This window comes from Pipra filicauda, unplaced genomic scaffold (genome assembly GCF_003945595.2).
Source record: "Pipra filicauda isolate LSUMZ 115617 unplaced genomic scaffold, ASM394559v2 scaffold104_size2351352_pilon, whole genome shotgun sequence".
Lineage (NCBI taxonomy): Eukaryota > Metazoa > Chordata > Aves > Passeriformes > Pipridae > Pipra > Pipra filicauda.
Window position 1 is genome coordinate 1,772,460 of NW_024103485.1, and position 18,934 is coordinate 1,791,393.

The window sequence follows — 18,934 nt, forward strand, 5'->3', positions numbered from 1 at the left end:
TTGGTCATTGAATATCCTATGCATGTAAAGTATGACAGGCCTTAACTGTGATCTTGAGGGTCTGTTTTAGGGTAAGAGATATCTAATGTTTATATCTTGTAGATAACTTCATGTGAGCAAGCTCTGTAATAGATTTAGGTCCAAATGAATATTATTATTACCAGGCTTATCTTCTGAATAAATACCATCATGTGTTATGATCTTGGCTGTGTGCCACAAAGAAAGCTGTCAGTGAGAGATGTACTGGTTTGAATATGGAAATACAGGCTGTGCACCAGGGTGAGGTTCATTTGCACATGTGTGGGGGGCGTGGTACATTGGCAACATTAGGGCATGTATTGGTTTTTTTTCCTCATGCAGGCTAAAACAACCTCTGTTGTTTCCTGATGTAAATTTTCCCACGTGTGGTGGACGGTGACTGGACTTGGCTGTTTGTAATTCTGCTGGAGCAATTTTTAGGCTATCCCATGTCTTTTATTTTCCAAAGGGGTTTAAGAAAGCAGTAAGGAATATTTTGCATCTATACACAGACATTGTGCCTGTCAATTGGCTTTTCAGAATCCTTTATGTACTCTTCTGTGATTAAGCGTCTCCTCCCACTGAAACTTTGGTTTTTTAATACTATTGTGAGAAATGACTGTAGTTTTCCTTCTAGTGGGTCTTGCCTCCTGTATTCTAAGTTGGTTTTATGTGTTGGGTTTTTTTAAGTTTAGATTGCAAAGAGTTCCCTTTATGACCAACCAGTTTATTTAGACACACACAGGACTGAAGCTTCAGCACCTGACTAGTGCAGGGATTACCTCATGGGAGAGGGTCTGATATCACAAGGCCTTAAGCAAAACCAGGGAAATCAGATTTCTACATCATATTTTGAGGTTAACAAGGGAAAACAGGCCTACCACCTTAAAAGACAGTGATAAACGATACCGAGAAATTTAAGAACCTCGTAAAACTGCTTTACATCGTTTTACAAGCCAAATTAATCTACAAATAAAATGTAAATACCAAAATATCAGTTGTGTGTTCAAATGGATCCTTTTGCAACAACAGTAAGAGAATTGACTAATGTTGCAGTGATTACATTATGTGGAAGTTGGCCCACAGCCCAGCCCAACAATGTTAAACACCATATTTCTTCCAGTAAAGTAATTTCTGATTGCAGTATCTGTTTTCATCTCAAGTAGCTCAATGTGGGAGACTTGGCCTAGCTCTGAAAGGGCTGTGTTTTCATGGTGTGACTGTGTCTCTTGATGCAGTTGGACATCAGAAATCAAATATGAATTTTGAAAAAAATGCATAGTATTTACAGCAGTAGTTTTGACTTTGGAACACTTTAGCCCAAGAGCAAGTTTGAGTTTTAGACATTCTTGAGATGGTGAAATGCTTTCAAATTAGGATTTAGATTGGATTTCTGTCCATAGATAAGTCAAGATGTTAACATTGCTAAGTTTCTGGATCTTTCCTATGGGCTTCAGCAGATTGACTTCTGTGACTCTTACTGTATCAATTTATTTAATACCTAATGTCAATTTATTTAATGCTTAATGTCTATTTTAAATACTACTGATAAACAAAAGATGAGCCAGAAGATGGATGAGTGAGTGAAAGAAGGTTCTGGGAAAATCTCACTCTTGGAAATCAGTAATAGACACAGGTTTGCAATTCTCTGAGAGCTACAGCACAAATATACACAACAACTATGTAACAGTCATGCTATGATATAGCCCTGACACTATGAACTCCTGTCTTGCATCATTGTGGTGGTGCTTTTTTAAGCGACCTTAAAACACTCATTTCACAACAATCATACAGAAAAATGTGGAAGAAAACAATTACTATTGTGGACCCTCACCATGCCTAGTACTACCTAGTTGAAATTGAATAATATATTTAAAAAAAAAAAACAAAAACACCTTAATGACCTGGACTGCTTTGAAGGTGAATGACAGCCACGGGAGGTCTGGATTTAGTTAGCTGCCATGTACACCGGGAAGAATTTCCAGACATAAGGATGAGAAGGCCTCAAGCAATTCTTGTGACTAAAACCTCCAGCTGCAGCCTAGAATGTCATGACAACTTGTTTTTCTTTCTAAAATAATAAAAGTCAAGCATCTTTACGGGAAAATTAGGAAAACTCTGAGGAAAACTAAAACTGCTATTTATGAATGCATCAGGAAGCAGAGTGTGTTCAGACTTGGCCTGTGTTTGAGGTTTTAGCAAGAAATAGACATCCTTAAATTTGCTTCTGCATTCAAACTTCACAAGAATATTTAGTTTATTCAAGTCTGTTTTGAATTAAGGGTTAACACACGTATATTGCCTTGGAATAGAGCCCTCTAATCTGTTTACATGCCTCTGTGTACACAGTTGTGGTGAGTAAATCACTGCAGTCGTTTTTTCTGTGTGAGGATGCACTTTATCAGGCCTTTCTGAAACTATGGAATGATAGGATTGTTAGCAGAAGCCTGGCTAATCTGTTTTCTTCTGCAATAGCATGCCATAGCCACAAACCATGCCAGTGATAAGAAAAAAGGCAAGCCATGTTGTAGGATTCTGCATCTTATTTACTCTAGGGTGAATACAGAGTAAATGTACAGACAACCAAACAGTGTTTTTATATTCTGTTTTAACTTGAGTCAGAAATATCTCTTCAGAATGGTGTATATTTAATGATAGCACCATACCTGTTGGGGTTTTTTTGTTGTTGAATTGTTGAATTGTGTTGTTGAATTGTTAAATTCCCTTCTTGCCTAGTAGGGAGTTGATATTTATAACCCATCCTCTTTGAGAACAACTTTTAAATATTTCAATACCAGGAGAGAATTTGCTTCCAGATTCACTTTCAGGCTAGAGTCAAGAAATTAAAGCAATGAGAGTTTGAAAAGAAAGGCAAAGAAGAGCCAGAAGAGAACACCTGTTCAGTTGTTGGATTTCTCAGGAGGAAGCTCTTGCTCTAAAACCTGTCTCTGCCCCAATTAGTCAGTGACACCAGGCAGAGCAATAGAGATTTCCACACCGAGGAAGGGAGAGATGAAATAATGAGGAAGGTAATACTGGGAAAACAAATGTGAATAATGAGTTACAAATATTAACTGTCGTGCATGATTAGCTGTTTTCGGTGAAATTTCTCATGTAACTGTTCTCTTTTCAAGGGACAGAGCTCCCTTCATCTTCACATCAGAGATGGAGTATTTCATCACGGAGGGCGGAAAAAACCCACAGCGTTTTCAAGAGTTTGTGGAGCTTTGTTGTCGAGCTTACAACATAGTCAGGAAACACAGCCAGCTACTCTTGAACCTGCTGGAGATGGTAAGAAGCTTGAGGATGAAACCAAAAATCAATTTCCTCTGGTGTTTTCTTCCCTTTTACCATTTCACTGCTCCCTCCAGTAGCACTGTGATTTGAAGAGGTATCAGCTGCACTGCTGGAAATGTTAGTGCTGCACTTGCTGTGCAAAGAAACTATCCAATTTCAGTACTAATTTCTGAGAAAGGAAAAACTAAGCTTCTTGGTGTTTTTTCCTTTTTTTTAATGCGTTACTTTTTACAGAATAGCAGAAAACTGCAAACGAAGCTGGGTAGAAAAAGTTTCACATTCAGGAATTTCACTTAGCCCTTTTTCTAGGTCTTCAAAAATTCATTTACCATTCCTGTTTGTGGTTACAAGGCAAAGTAAGCTAAATATTTCACAGAGTGGGTGATTTGACAGTACATAGCAGCACTGCAGCTACAGTGATGCCATTAAGAATGGGTTTTTTCACATTTTTAGAATCATAGAACCATTTGCACAGTCCCTTCTTAGGATGGCAGACACAGGAAAGAAGGAGCACCCATACTGACACAGGTTGAAAAATTCTTTTTATGGGATTTTGAGACCACTAGGGAGTTTTATCCTTAAGTATTCCCACTGATTCATGTGCTGTGACAGATTCCATAACTGCTTTATGCCTCTATTTACTTGTGTGTGAAAGGTTAATGATTTGCCCCTACGGAGAACAATGAGAATATTAAATTAACTAATATTTGCTAAGATGCTTGGCTAAGATATTAATCCAAAACATATGTCCAGGGCCCCATGACAGAGGGGACTGGTCTGTGCATGAAAAAGTCTACATGACCTTATAAACAGAACTCCTGCTGAGATTGGGGTACAGCCAAAAAGTTGCTCTATAAACACAACTTTATTGTCTCCAACTTGTGCTGTGGGGGAGGGGGGAAGAAAGGGTAAGAATCTCTCATCTTGCCTCTCCCATCTTGTACTTCCCATGTAATGACACAGTGAGGGTTTTCCCAGTATGGAGCAGGAAGGATTGTTCCAGATCTCTTAACCTTGCTGCTGAGTAGTCACAGAGGTGCAGCAAAACTGCATTCCCATCGTAAAGCACAGTTTTGCCCTAGAAGCCAAGCAGAGTGCAGTTGTAGGAGATGCTGTCCAAGTAAAAGAGCCTCTGGAAAACTCAGGAGGAAAACACCCTTGCTCTCTCATCCACGGCAGTAATCCCTGCATTTCTGAACGCTGCTGAAAACTGCATGCTGCAAATATAGCTACGTCTTCTGCCCACCTCCTTGTCCCCAGTGCAGTGCCTTTTCCTGCAGGCAGCAGAGATAATGATGTTAGATTACTCTGGGATAATAGAGAGAGCGTGTTAGGAAAATGTTCCCAGCAGGGGCTCTGAAATAACTAGCTATCCCTGCCTGGATCTAGCTCAGGTTTGTCTGTATTCAATATGTGCTGCATCTTTTGTTTCTGCTGATCTTATAGCAGAGGTAATAGTGCTGAGCTGAAAGTCAGCATCCAGACATGTTTTGATATTTGTCAATGGGCTGCAGCTCAGTCAATTGTATAGCATTTCATAATTGAAAAATTAAACTGGCAGCCCACTCGCACCCCATCGATGAGCACTTCATGTCAGAAGGAATTAAACAAACAAGACAAGGTTGCAAATGCCTTGTTTTTGCCAGTAATGTTTGGAAGGGTGAGTCTGGTTCTGCACTCGAAATGGGGTGTTGGTCAGAAACTGTAAATATCATAATGTTTAATTTCCATGGACCATTTCTAGAAAAAAATAAATAGACTGTGAAGTTCCACTTGGAATTCATTTCCATTCCCAGAAATTGAGATGTTATCATGAAGGGATAAGATTAACTAACCACTGCTTATTTGTATCAATGACAATCTAAGATTTCTTTCAGTTTGGAAATATGCATCATTAATCTTTCGTTCTCGTCCCACATTCTGTTTTCGGAGATGCTATTTATAAAACATGGTTAAAAAACTTAACAATAAGACTATTTCTATAAAGTAGAGTAGTAGAGTAAACAGAAGTAATAAACTGTGCTCTGGATCATCAGCAACAATTAGTGGTTGCTAGCAAATATAATTATGAACAAATTGAGGGTTTTTTTGGCCCAGTTTGGGAATTAATTCTATTTCTTGTTGGTAAGCAGCATGTTTCTAAAGCTGCACTGACATTTTGCTACTGGGAGTAAGAAATAATCCATGAAGTTTCCACCACTTTCAAAAGCAGAAACATCTGTGGGAAACCCAAGAGTCTGCTGGCAGAGTTCAGCAGCATAAATGCCTGTAGTTCATCAGCTTTGCTCTCATTAAAGATTTGATGTGAACTGTTATAAAGAGGGTGATTGCAGGACACAAACACCTTTTGACTAGTTTAAAGAAACGCAAACTCCATTACTGTTGTAAAGATTTTTCAGATAGAAAATTATTAAAACTGGCTTAGATGTGACACTAGAGAGCAAGTAATTAATCCACTGTGACAAGAAGCAGGTCAACTGAATAGTATGAAACAGGAGAGAGCACCTACATAGAGCAAACCTAAAACTCAAGAATCTGGTGTCCCCATACAAGTCATTTCACCCTTCTAAACTCACAAACACCATTTGAGAAAAGAGGATGGGGAAACACCCCCATTTTGGAGGTTCAGCCAATGAAAATGTGAGGACCATTCCTTTTCCATGGATGGTGGGCTGAACATCACACACTAGCCCTGAATCCAGGCCCAAGGAGAGTGTAGGCAGCTCCATTCAATGAGTCAGAAGGCCTGGGATAAACAAGGCTGGTAGGTTAAACCATATGTGTGGGCAAATGAAGGTAGCAATGCAGGCACTTGAACTTAGGCATCTAAGTGACATTTGAGTTTGCCCCACGAGACCTGTAGTTGATTTTCAAATAGTTGTTCCATCTCTTGTCTAATTACCATCCAGAATCACCGGCCACAGTATTGAGAAGCCTCCTCCATCAGTGGACTAGAAACACAAAAAATATGCTGTACGGAGAAAAAGGGATGAAGGAGTATAATAAGCCTCTAGGACCCTCTTGCAGCCAGCAAAGCACTGTGTAGGTACTGCCCAGCTAGAGGATTTTTTTTTTTCACTTAAGCAAATGTCTTTCCACCTTTGACAGTGCAGAGAACCTAAAAAAAAATCCTGATTTTCTGTTACGTTACAGATCGTTCAGATTATGTTTATATCTGGTATCATCCCCCTTTCTAATGAAGGGTAAAGAAGCTTAATTTTTTTTTTCCCTTTAAATCTAAAGGGAACAGGAGTTGTTATCTTTTATAAATTGGTTGAATGTATATCGATAAATAGCAGTGTGTGTCCTCCAGTGCTGAATATTGTTATTGCTCCTGCTGTCAACTCAAATTCACCTCATTTAGCTTTCTGCTTCTCTGTTCCTTGCTAGGTAAAACTCTGTGAAAACAGCAATCTAACTATCCAGTGGTAGTATGGATTGGGGCTGATACAAAACAAGATTTTCCTCATAATGCCAAAAAGAAAATATACAAAATATTGAAACTTGACTTAAAAATACTGAGAATGTTTGAAGGAGGAAAGAAGATACATGCCCCATCTCCTTTCCCTTTACACTATTCATCTCTCAATCAAACCTTAAAATAAAATCAGTGCTCCCTTTTTTCTTTGCTGTTACATGAAAAACTCAGTGGGTCTTTCTCTCTGAGCTAGACATAAATATCAATGACGAATGCACAGCAGTGACTGCAAATTCAGATACATTTCCTTCTGAGCAGTGTGGAGGACTGATTCTTTTTTTCCATTAAGCAAAAAAAGCATCCCTCTCAACTTGCTGTGATTGTCGAGTAAAATCATTAGGTTTTGAAATGAGTAAAATATTTTGTTGTTGTTGACATTTTAAAATGCCTGGAGATAGCTGAATGGGCAATTGTGCACATTCTATTGTCTACCCTGCTCATGTTGTTACTTTGCAAGGGGAATATTTGCATGGTGTTTTGAACCTAATTTAGTCAACTAACTAGAGGATTCTGTTCCTCATCGATGGAGAACGATGCCGTCTCCAGAGGGCAGTTCTCACTGCCCACCTCAGGGCTCCTGCTATGAATCAATGTCTAAAGAAGCTTTTCTCCTCCATTGACTGTAAAGGGAGTGAATCCATGATCCCCTTGCAGGAGGAGTCCAGAGCAGTGATGGTGGAAGGAGGAGTTACAAATGAGAAGGTGATGTTGCGCTAAATTGAATTAGGACAAAGACGACGCTGTGAGCATAACAGAAATGTGGTTACTATTGTTCAGGATGTGGTCACCTCCCCTTTATCACTATTAGAAAGCTATGAAGGAGGCTGAGCAATTAACACCTTGAGGTTATGGTACCTGAAGAGAAAATAAATAACTGAAATGGATCATTGATTCTGACCCATGTCTCTCTCTGGTCCCTCAGTGTGAAGGTTTACAGTGCAGTATATTCACTTTAGTATTCCAGGCATTGCTGTAGCATCAGGAACACTTTTCAGATGACCAAAACTTTATGTTTTCCAAGAAGAACTTTTGGTGTAAAACCTTTCTTTTCTCAGCCCCGTTTCACTTAAATTCCTTTTCAGCAGAACAATGGACTAATGATCTAATATTTCTTTACTTTAAGATGCTGCATGCAGGGTTGCCTGAGCTAAACAGCATCCAGGATCTGAAATATGTGTATGACAACCTCCGTCCTCAGGACTCAGATCTCCAGGCTACAAGCTACTTTACAAGGTAAAACCAAAATATAATCTAGAAACCTTGTCTTCTTCAGACATGAAGCAGTTTTTCTGTTATGTTAAGAGGTTGTAATCAGGGAAATTACACAAAAGGATAATTGGTTTACTTTTACATGTTTACTTTTAAAAGTTCCATTCCTTATGCATGCTATAACCAGTTTCCTCAAATTTCTGGAAGAAACAGTTGTTCATTTGTTTACACTTGTATCAAGTCACTTACTCAGTGTCTAGAGATTTCTTAGGCTTTCATGGTGAAACCATCCTGGTTTCTCTCTGCTTTTAAATGCAGCAGCTACATGCAAATGGATTTGAACTGCATAAAGAGGTTCAACTTGTTAATGGACTGTGTGAGAGCCTTCAACTTCTGCATTTTACTCCCTCTTCTCTTCTTTTGTCCTTCTATGTTGCTTCAGGCAAGTTACTTTCTCTCTGCTAGCCACAGTTTCTCCATCTGCAAAGCAGTACTGGTTCTTCCTTTTAAACATTCAGCAGATCAATCACAGAAAAGCATTGTGTGTGAATATAGATACATTTGAAGCTTGATTCGTGTTAGGATAAAGAAACCTTTCCCTTGTTTGTGATAATAACTGTGGACTATTGATGAGCTGCAGGTGATGTGCATAAAGTCAGTTTAAAGCCCTCAGTCCTGATCTCTCAGGTCAGACCTCTGCATTCCATATAATTCCAGCTGTTGATGTGAGGATGCTGTGGATGGAAGCAGTGGAGACTGTCTGGATTTGGAAACCCTCTTTCCTGTTTTAGGCAAAGTATGAGAGAAAACCTCCCAGTCAGAGCCTGCCCTGAGCAGCACCATCATTCTCCAGGGACAGTCTATGAATTTACACTCCCTGGACACCCCGTACACGTGCAAAACAAGCCTCTGGTGCCTCTCCTGGTGCAAGTGCAGGACACATACCCAGTTCACAGCACTGGACTCTGAATGAAGGGCTCTTTTAAAATTCCAAGCCCCAAAGGACATTCCCATAAGGCAGCACAGTTCTCTGCAGGGTGCAGACTGCCTTCAGGCAGGAGCAATCCCCCTGCCCTTCAGTACAGCCAGAGGGAACAGTGCAAGGGATAAAAGAGATGAAAGCTTCGACTGGAACAGCTGGGCCAGTCTCATTACTGTTACAGGGACCCACATGAAAGTTTTGGGCAGTTTGAATTATGCTGTTTATATGTCTCCTTCCCACGTGCTAGAATCTGAGAAAACTGAGGCAGCGGGTTTAGAGAAGGCTGGAAGAGAGACCTAGAGACTTTAAGGATGACTTTCTTTGGAAAACAAGAGAGGAACTTCTCCAACAAAACTATTGTTACATTACTTTGCACACAACATAGCACTGAGTTCCTCCTCCTTTAACACTTGTTTTTTTCATCTGCTTTCACTCTTGTCCCTTAACAAGATTGTTATATTTTAAAATTTAATTACAGCTTCACATTTACCATCAACTCCTACCTTATCCTTTCCTTTAAAATTTTACATATTCCCAAATTACAGACTTACATTTCCGCTTCAAATAGGAAATACGCACTGTCTAATTAAATTGTAAAAGTTTTGATTCTGTCAAATAGTTTGGGTGGTTGTGTCTGTCTCTCACGGGTGAAAAATCCAATTCATTTAGGTAGTGAAAGAGGGCTAGGATATACATAACAAATAGGAAAATCTGAGTCTTCAGAGTGAAAATTGCGTTAGTGTCACGCGAAGCTCAGAGCTGGTGCCCTTCTGGAGGCGGCAAGGATCAGTATTGCTCTTCATTTGGGTAAGATATGCTTGGTGTTGGCATCACTGCAGCCTTGCTTAGCTGGGAGACTGAGGATGAAGGCTTGGTTCAGGACAGTTGAACCTCCATGGTCTTTCTTGGAGTTGGGCAAGGTAGTTGTGGGTAGTTTGAGGGTTAGGGCAAAGAAGGTGAGGGACTTCAGAAAGAGAATTTATCTGCAGTCTTCCTCAGCCAAAGCATATGGAATAACAGCAGGCCTTTGCAAGGAGATGTGGCCCAACAGGAGTTTGGAAGTAAGAAGGGTTGATGTGCTTTGTTGCCTGGTAGAGGTTTGTATTTGGGATAGGAAATCCTGTTCAGCTCAGAGAGACTATTGGTAGGACTCAGAGACCAGCATGTCCTTCTTCCCATTAGATTAGGGATGATGTTAAGGAAATGGAGGCTTTCAGAGTGGAAATTCCACTCAATTCCTGCACATCAACAAAATGGTTCAGACCTCTGCAGAGCTCTGGGCTCAGTTCTTATTTGAAACTGCATTTTCTGCTGTGTTCAGTGAACTCCAGAGCTATTGTTCCAATTTCCTTTGAAATGCTGAAGTGTAGATTTGTTGTTGTCCACAGAGATCATTACATCGTGTAGAAAAGTCAGGTATTGCTGGAGTGCATGTTTTGTTCATTAATATTCTTAGGATATGTTTGTATTATAGATGCTCATTTGCAAGAAGAAAATCACTTTACATTAGCTCATGAATTTCCATGGATTCTATTTCTCTTGGAGCTTTTTTTTCTCCCGCTTTATTCTAATTTCTATTCAGTTGAACATCATTTGTGTTAAGTCGAAAAAATATGTTAGCATTTTTACATGTTTAAACATGGACAGAACATCAGGCTTCATGTCTAGTAGTATTTGAACTTCTGGAAATTTTATCCAGGCACTTTCCAAAATTAAGACTTTAGGATGGCCTGACGACTAGATCCATGCAGAACTTGCCCCCGTGTAAAAACGTTTTCCAACCTGCTTCTAGGAATGTTAATATCTTGAGATTTTTGGGAGCTTTGTGTTACCTACATCATCTTTATTGCTGTCCTTCAGAAAAATTCATTCTTATCTGCTTGTTATACAAAATATTGATGTTAAAAAAAAATCCAGTTACATACTTCTCATGGTCATTCTGTAGCTTATTCATCTATTTTTCAAGCTGCCCTTAGAAAGACAAGGAAATTGGAAGCTCTGATTATTAGCACAGTTTCTAGTAGCTTTTAAATCCCTTGCAGTTTTTAGCTTCTTTTTCTCTATAATTACTTTCAAAAGCACTTTATTGTTTTTCAAATGTTCTTTTCTAGACAAGGAGTGTGGTCATTGGAATGTCAAACACTGCCAACAGAAAGTTATTGCTTGTTCTAAGTACAAGGTAGTTATTGTAATCTTTCAGATTCAGTCATATAATGTATCTACTGAAAATCCCAATCTTTGACAGTGCAAATAGGAGAAAAGTATTTCTCTGTATTTCTGTAGAAATTCATTGCTTTTAGCAATTTTCTGAGTTTGGTTTGAGCAATAATAGTGACATTGCCCCTGCTGTTGTTTAAAAACAACGTGAAATGATGAATGATGTCAGAAATATTCCTGGCAGAACAGTGTTAATTTGTTCTTTGCTGTCACCTTTTTAGCCAGCAGAACAACTCTCTCAGAGTTTGGACTGTAACATACTGACCCCTGTCAGGATTGTGAAACATTCTGTGTTTTACTAAATTCTTTTAGACTCATTCTTGATTTAAGATATGTTCAGCAATCTGTGGTCCCATTTGTGCACCGTATTCTTCTCACCTCGGGTCAGTTCCCTGTTAGGAGCTGATGAGCAGCGGCGTTAAGCCTCGCAGCTCCCAGCCTTCTGGAAGGTCACACCCTCAGGTCGTGAATAAACAATGCACCAATTGAGAGTTAAACAAGAGTTTCTGTGTCTCCTTGTCAGGCCCGTGCACCTCGTGCCAAACGAAACATCGTTGTCTCTCCAGCATCTGCCCTGAACTCAGTTTGATCCTTGAAACTCAGTTTGATCCTTTATCCTCCCTCTTTTCCCCTTCCCCTGACAACAAAGTTTTACCAGAAACTGGAAACCCGTCTTACCTCTGGATACAAATTTTCTCTATGGTTTTCTGCAGATGTCTTCAAATGTCAGGATGGTGTGGGGCACTGCCTGACATTTTTAACGTGCCTGCAAAGGGATGTATTTAAAGGGGTATTTAAAACTGGTTTTAAGAGCATAAAGTTAGCCTAATGCAATGAATGGAGCTGATTTCAATTGATTGCAGCATGCAATCTAACCCACTCATAGAAGCCCATGAATAAGAGATGCAGGGTGGGATCTGGCAATTACCAGGGAAGCTCATTGCATATCTTCAACAGCCTGATTGAGGGAGGTGCTGCTTGGGTCAGCTACTGTCTTTGCTTATTTATTAATGGAGTCATTTGTTAGGTATCTCTCATTGCCCAGGTCAAGCACATCCACTCCAAGCCACAAATGCCAGCAGTTTTCAGACTAGACAATTCACAGTAACTCCTTTCAAAGCATGACACTAATCTCAAACTGCAGTCAATCCCTGTTTCTCAGGTGGCTGCAGATATTTCAGCAAGAAATTTCCCAAGCAGCTAAAAAGCACAGTGAAAGCTGATGGCATCCGAAAGAGACAAAAATACAACACTAAACTTTATTTCAGTGGCATTCAAGTAGTTTGTAAAGATTGTGGTATATGTGCCTCAAAGGAACAGAAGGCAGACTTCCTCCTTGAATTGAAGTTGTTTGAGGCATTGTGAAGGCTGTTGCACAAACTCCACATGCCACCAGCTCAGGGGAGAGGAATGTCATCTGTCCTGGGAGAGGCTCATGGGAGGACTAGTAGGGAAACTAGACTGGAAGATGCATTTCAGGAAAGTACCTGATGTGCTCAGCCTGTGGGATAAGAGTTAGTCTGGAAGCAAACCTGGATTTTAAAGCCTAGCAAGTCAAGCGGTAAAAGGAATATGATTATTGCTTGTATACTACCACAGTGGGAAATAAATTACTAAAGTGAAGGGTTATCACTGCTGCACATGGAAAGGATACCAACTGTCCATGAATAAATGTCACTGAGAATTATAAAAGGTCTGTTGCTCAAAACAGTAATATTCTGGAAAACTCTGTTAAGAGCTTCTGGGGACATACTACCCAACTTGTTTTAAAATGGAGCCTGGTAAATTCATGGATGTAGAATATAAATGAAACAACATTCATTAACATCTGAGAATCCCATGAAAATAAATTTTACTCATTATCCTCTAAATTATTTTCAGGCCTAGATGGAAATGAGAAGCAGGATAACATCAAGAATGATAAAGAAAATTATTCTGAAGTTAGGTGTGAATAATAATTTTTACATATACTAAGACTAAGATCTTACTAAGTCAGGAACAATGAGTGTATGTGCTGTGTTGAAATGCTGGTGTGTCCAAAGAGATCCAAGCACCAGCCTTCAGAATACCAGTCCATAAGAAATGGTCTGCTTCTTAAAAATCAAGTCACTATCACTAGTCACTGCTGAAAACATTAACCAAACTTTTCATCCATCTCTATTTACACAAGCAGCCAGCCAGTCTGATCATATTTTACCTGATACTGTAATTTGACAGTTCTGTAGAAAGACTGAGAGCCAAATCTTAAATTCAAAGTCAATTCAGCAGGTGGAAAGAGGAAAATCATTACTTTTCAGTAATCCCAGATATTTAATTCACTTCTCTGAGAAGCAGGTCAGACACCAATGTGCACAGTTATTACTGTGTGGAAAAATAACTTTTTTGTGCCTGAAAACTATTAGCAATATTTTACAGATAGTGAATTGTGATTCACTGCTGATGTTACTCTAGTTAATGACAGATTTCTGTTTTCTTCTGATTAACCTGTGCTTTTGATGTCCTTCGTATTGGTCACTTCAGTTTTGCTTTCTATGGACAATCAGGCACTAATTCTCTAAGCAGTTGGGCTACCAGAGCTCTGCAATAAATAAGACACTTTTATCATCTTTGCTGAGACAGAGCCAGCTTTGGGCACAGGCAAAGGTGGTAATGGCCAGGGAGCAAGGAATACCCATGACCTTACCAACTGCTTTTCACTATTGCTAACCTTAAAGTGGCTACAGAAAAAAAAAAAAGGTGTATGAGGAACTGGGGGAGTTCAAGGAGAAACTTCCACCACTGGTCTTCAGGATGAACTTTAATAAATGCTAACAGAACGGGGAATCAGATACCACAGCGTGATAAACTGGGTCATTGAACTAATCCAGGCCAAAAATATACTGCAAAATTTCAAAAAGATACAACACATGGGTTTGATGTACCCCATTGTTCCATGTATAGTTAGGAACCAGCTTTTGGCAAAGAGGGTTCCTGTAAGCCAATTTGTCCTTGAAAGGAAGTGCAGAGAACTGTAACCAGATCTGTTTTACCTTGCTGTGAAGACACACTCAGAGATGGCATCAGAATAACAAAGAGGTCCTCTCAATTCCTTGTTGCTGGTATGATATAAGGATTGCTGAGTGTTTTCTATTCTAACAAAGAGGACTGAACACAGACAGAACAGAATATCAAGAGGGGGAGAAAATAATGTATACTGGTTTTATTTGATTTTAAATGTGATAATTTAAACTAACTCACAGGAAAAATTTGCAACAATGACAAAACAAGCCTCTGTTTAGATTTAAAGTATATGATTAGCAGTCTGGGTTTTAAAAGTATTTTAGAAGCCTAAAGGACCCATGAAAAGAATAGTGGTACTCTGATATCAGGCTGTTCTACAGAGTGATGATGTCTGAATCAGTACTAATTTACCAGCTGAGGTCTGCTTTATGTGAATTAAATTACACTATGTTTAGCTGAAAAGTTATCATGTCTCTTATAGTAATATGGCTGATTCCCTAATTGCTTTGCTATTGTATGGCCAGTTACAGATTCTATAACCTAATAGCTCAGTGACTTAGGAAGTGTTTCAGTTACACATTAAATTAAGTATGTAAGAGTTAAAAAGGAAAAGTTCACCTCTGATGCAGCCTAATTAATCAGCACTGAATTGATCTTCTACTAATATGTTGAAATTAGGTTTGTTTTCTTGTTTTACATTTGAGTGTTAATTTGTTTAATTTATTAAATAGTCTGCATGTATCTGTTTCTGGAGAATGTAATTAATAATTAAGATAATTAACCAAATCAGTTCAGAGATATTTTTCCTTGTATTTCATTGAGAAAAATATATACATCTTCTCTTCTCAGTTTACCATACCTGATTAGTGTATGATAAATTCACACACTATTTTGAATAAAATCTGAATTTGGGGGGGGGGGAGGTGAGCTGGGGAACTATCTGTAGGTGGAATATTCTTTCTGGTATGGTTGCATCTGTGAAGCTACAGACTTTAGCCAGAGCATCTGAGATCATGAAAATTAGGCTAATGTGATGAATGGAGCTGATTTCAAATGATTGCCCTACGCACTCCAACCCACTCAGAGAAACCCATGAATAAGAATTTAATTTGAAATGACAGGTGAAGCATTTGCTCAGCTTTGAACAAGGGATGATGGAGGTGGTTAAGGATATCATCAGCCCTTGTAACCTACTTAGATACAGTCAAAAAAAAACTGGAAGAAAGAAAAAAGAAAAAAAAAAACCACAGCAAAACCCTGACAATTTGGTAGAGGTTTGCTGCCATATGGCCTGAAACTAATGGATTGTTGTTCTATAACATCAAAACCTATCTTGAATATCTTCAGAGAGCTGTAGAAATAAGCAGGGAAATGAAAAAAAAAAAAATTACCATCACAAATTAATAGGTCTTAGCAATTCAATTAGCAATTGAATTCAAGAGGGCAAGTGTTTTCTAATGAGTACTGCATCTTACTCTTCAAAGACCCACGATTATCTTACAGTGTTATTTCTCAAGTCAAGTTCATTTGACTTTAAGACATATTTGCAGTATATATCTACATGTATATCTAGGTTGTTTTTATCTATTGTGTCTTTTCTGATGAAGGATCTTAAAACTCTAGGAAATCAGAAGTGTGTTCTGGCTTCCCTTGCACAGGGATGAGATGGAGGGAGATACCAGCAGAAAAATTCTCTCTCTTCATTTTTTATTTTTTTTTTTTTTAATTCATCTTAAGCAGTTCCACAGGGATAGAGCTTTTAAGAGCTGGGTAGAGGATTTAGCAACACATCATGCACAGCTAAATCACAAATTGAATCCAAGAGCCTTGTGCAAACACGTGTAAGTCCACGTGAGGTTAGCGCTACCAAAAATAAATGCAATAACCAGTGCGTTCTCTCCCAGCTGTCAAAATGAACACATGTTGTTCAACCCTGGAACCCCTCAAAACACACGTGGAAGTGTTCTGCTTGTCTCTATTGTCTGCAAGAAAGCTGATGGTATCATGCTAATGAAGAATAACTGCTCCAAACTAAGCCATAAGACAGGCTATGGCAAGAGCACTCCTTTAAGCAGTAGAGCTCTGGGCTGGATGTGCTGCATTGCTGCAAATAGCAGTGACTGGTGTTTATGTGGGTATGTGCTTGTGTGAGGTGGGCTTTAGAATTTGTGATTTTTTTGGTCTTGCCTCCATGAAAACAGGGATCAAGAAATGGAAGCAAAACAGGTGCATAAATAGCGCCTCTTCTGTTTGTTTGTTCTTCAGGAAAATAAAGGAAAGTTTGGAGTGCTTCCCTGTTAAACTCAATAACTTGATCCACACGCTTGTACAGATGTCAGTGACAGGCTCTGCAAAGCCTCCAGCTCCAGAGGCTGTCCCCCAAGAATGGATGATGCTGAACACAGAGAAGTCAATCTCAAGAGCCACCATTTTGGGATTCAGCAAAAAACCTGACACTGTATGTATTGTATTCTTTCCTTGCCCTCATTGCCTTGATCTTTAACGACTCCTCTGAGAGCTTATATACTCTCCCTCTTCCTTTATAGAAGATTTACTTGTGCCACATTAAAGGGATCATGGGATGAACAGCAGTGCCATAAGCAATGAGCTACCAGAGAAAAAGAACACCAGGCAGGCAGATATTTGCAGGGAGCCATTAAGGAGAACAGTTCATGCCCTATAGTGAAAAATAAATCAGGAGCTAATTAAAGCATCCAGAAGGAAAGCATGGCACAAAATTAGGAAGCCTAATAGAAATTGGAGGCTGTTATATGATGCTTTAATGGTGCACTATTAGTTTTCACACACTGCAGTGATCTTTCCGTGTTTGAGTTGTATGCTATCCAGGCAAGTTTCTCTTTCTGTGCGGCAAAGACTGTGAATTACAAACTGAATTCTCTGGCACTTGGCACTACATTAAAGGAAGGTTTTTCTTTGTTAAAATCACCCTATATTTTTTCCTGTACATTTTTTTTAAACGTGCCTCTCTGATCATTTCTCTTTTCTGCCTCTCCCTTTTTCCCAACACAGATATATCTAGTCCAGGTGGTGCAAACCTGCAACGTGGTCACTTTCGTGGAAAAATCGTTTGACCAGTTCTCCAAACTTCACAGCCATCTCCAGAAGCAGTTTCCGTCTCATGCCCTCCCAGAGTAAGGCAGCATATTAGTGAATGTTATTCTGCTGTTAATTGGCTCTCTCTGTGCTCAGATAGATCTGTGAGAAGATGCAGGGCAGACGTATTTTTAGAAACACAAAAGGCAATGCGACGTATTCTATCAAGGCTTCTATTCAGCCCCAGAAGAAACTGAATCATAGACCATTGTGACAGTCTAGTATTTATTGTTCCTTTTTTAATGGGAGGAGAAAAGGGAGAACAGCTTAGACCTGACAAAACTATTCTCAAAATCAAAGGATAAGTGGTGTTGACTCCATTAAAGGCACGATGAGGCTTTTAATAGTTTTTATTTTCTTCATGGTGCTTATCAAAACTCATAGAAAAATCCATATATTAAAGCAGTGTTTACATTGGAATATTTACACTGGATCAGAACAGAAACAAGCCAATCTCTGACACTGGCTGGCATGAACAACCTGCTTACAAAAAGATGCACATATTCCCCAGCTGAGAGATATATGATAATCTTATGTACTATCCTGGCTCCAAAACCCAAACTTTGTGCCTTGCATCATTCAATTTAAAATCTTTTGGAAAAAACATGCTGTCATTAGTTGCAATAATTCTGAATATTACTTTTTGTGCATGTCTGTTCCTGCTTTTCATTTCTGAATCTTATTTCTTCACAGTTTCCTGGGACAGCGAGTCCCACAGTTTATTTCTGTCTTACGTAAAACTGCTTTTCCTTAGGTAATGATTGGCCATGGCTTTAGTAATACAAGTGGAGTTATTTTTTCTATAAATATCTACAAATATCATATACATTATAACGATCCCCCATGAGAACAAAGTAGTCCTCTCCACACAGTCATTCTGATTCATCTGGTACAAGCCCTTCTTCAGGCTCTATCTACAATAAAACATAAAACTGACCTAAAATACAAGCAGTTTACTTGAACCAAGTTGAGATTCAAGTGAAATCCTTGAAAAATATAAAGGTCTGGCATTTGACCTGAAGTACGCAGCCACAAACAACACAGTTTTGACTTAAAGTCCAAGAATTTCAGATCCAAATTTTCTATTCCCTCAAACTTGTGAGAAGCATTCAGGTAAATGGCTTTAGATTAGTTTATTCTAGAGAATCTTTCTTCTACCTGAGGGGACTCCAATTTGATTCATTATGAGTGGCTCACATGAACTGTTTTGCAGCAGCTGGTGAGAATCAAAATTTCACTAAACAAATACTACAAGTGCTTGAATCATGATTTTGATTTGGAGATATTTACATACCAACCTTTAGGTTGTAAAATGAAATATTTAACAAGTACCTGTTTATGACAGAGCCCTTTGAAAGAAAATACATTTCTCTGTAGAAATGCACAGACCTCAGAAACCCTGTAGTACTACTCAAAAGTAGTACTAGCCATTTTTCAGATAAATCTACTTTTAATAAAATCCCTCACAACATTTTCACAAAGAGTGTTTTAGAACTCACAGAGGGTTAATCTGCATACACTGAGGCTGTCTCTAAGAGCACCAGGGCTTTGTTGTCATAATTCAGTCCCAGCAGTAACCTGTCAGTGCATGATCTTTCTCCAAGAGTGTGTTAAAGAAA

General features: G+C 39.0%; 1 protein-coding gene across 1 annotated transcript in view; it reads left to right on the forward strand.

The window, feature by feature from the left end:
• The window catches only part of PIK3C2G (phosphatidylinositol-4-phosphate 3-kinase catalytic subunit type 2 gamma), a 205,679-nt gene that overhangs the window by 145,514 nt on the left and 41,231 nt on the right, over nucleotides 1–18,934 (forward strand). Inside the window, exons 25-28 of the mRNA XM_039379280.1 lie at nucleotides 3,153–3,309; nucleotides 7,917–8,026; nucleotides 16,467–16,659; nucleotides 17,232–17,353. Coding sequence (XP_039235214.1) covers nucleotides 3,153–3,309; nucleotides 7,917–8,026; nucleotides 16,467–16,659; nucleotides 17,232–17,353 — 582 coding nt within the window. The remainder of the gene's footprint in view (nucleotides 1–3,152; nucleotides 3,310–7,916; nucleotides 8,027–16,466; nucleotides 16,660–17,231; nucleotides 17,354–18,934) is intronic.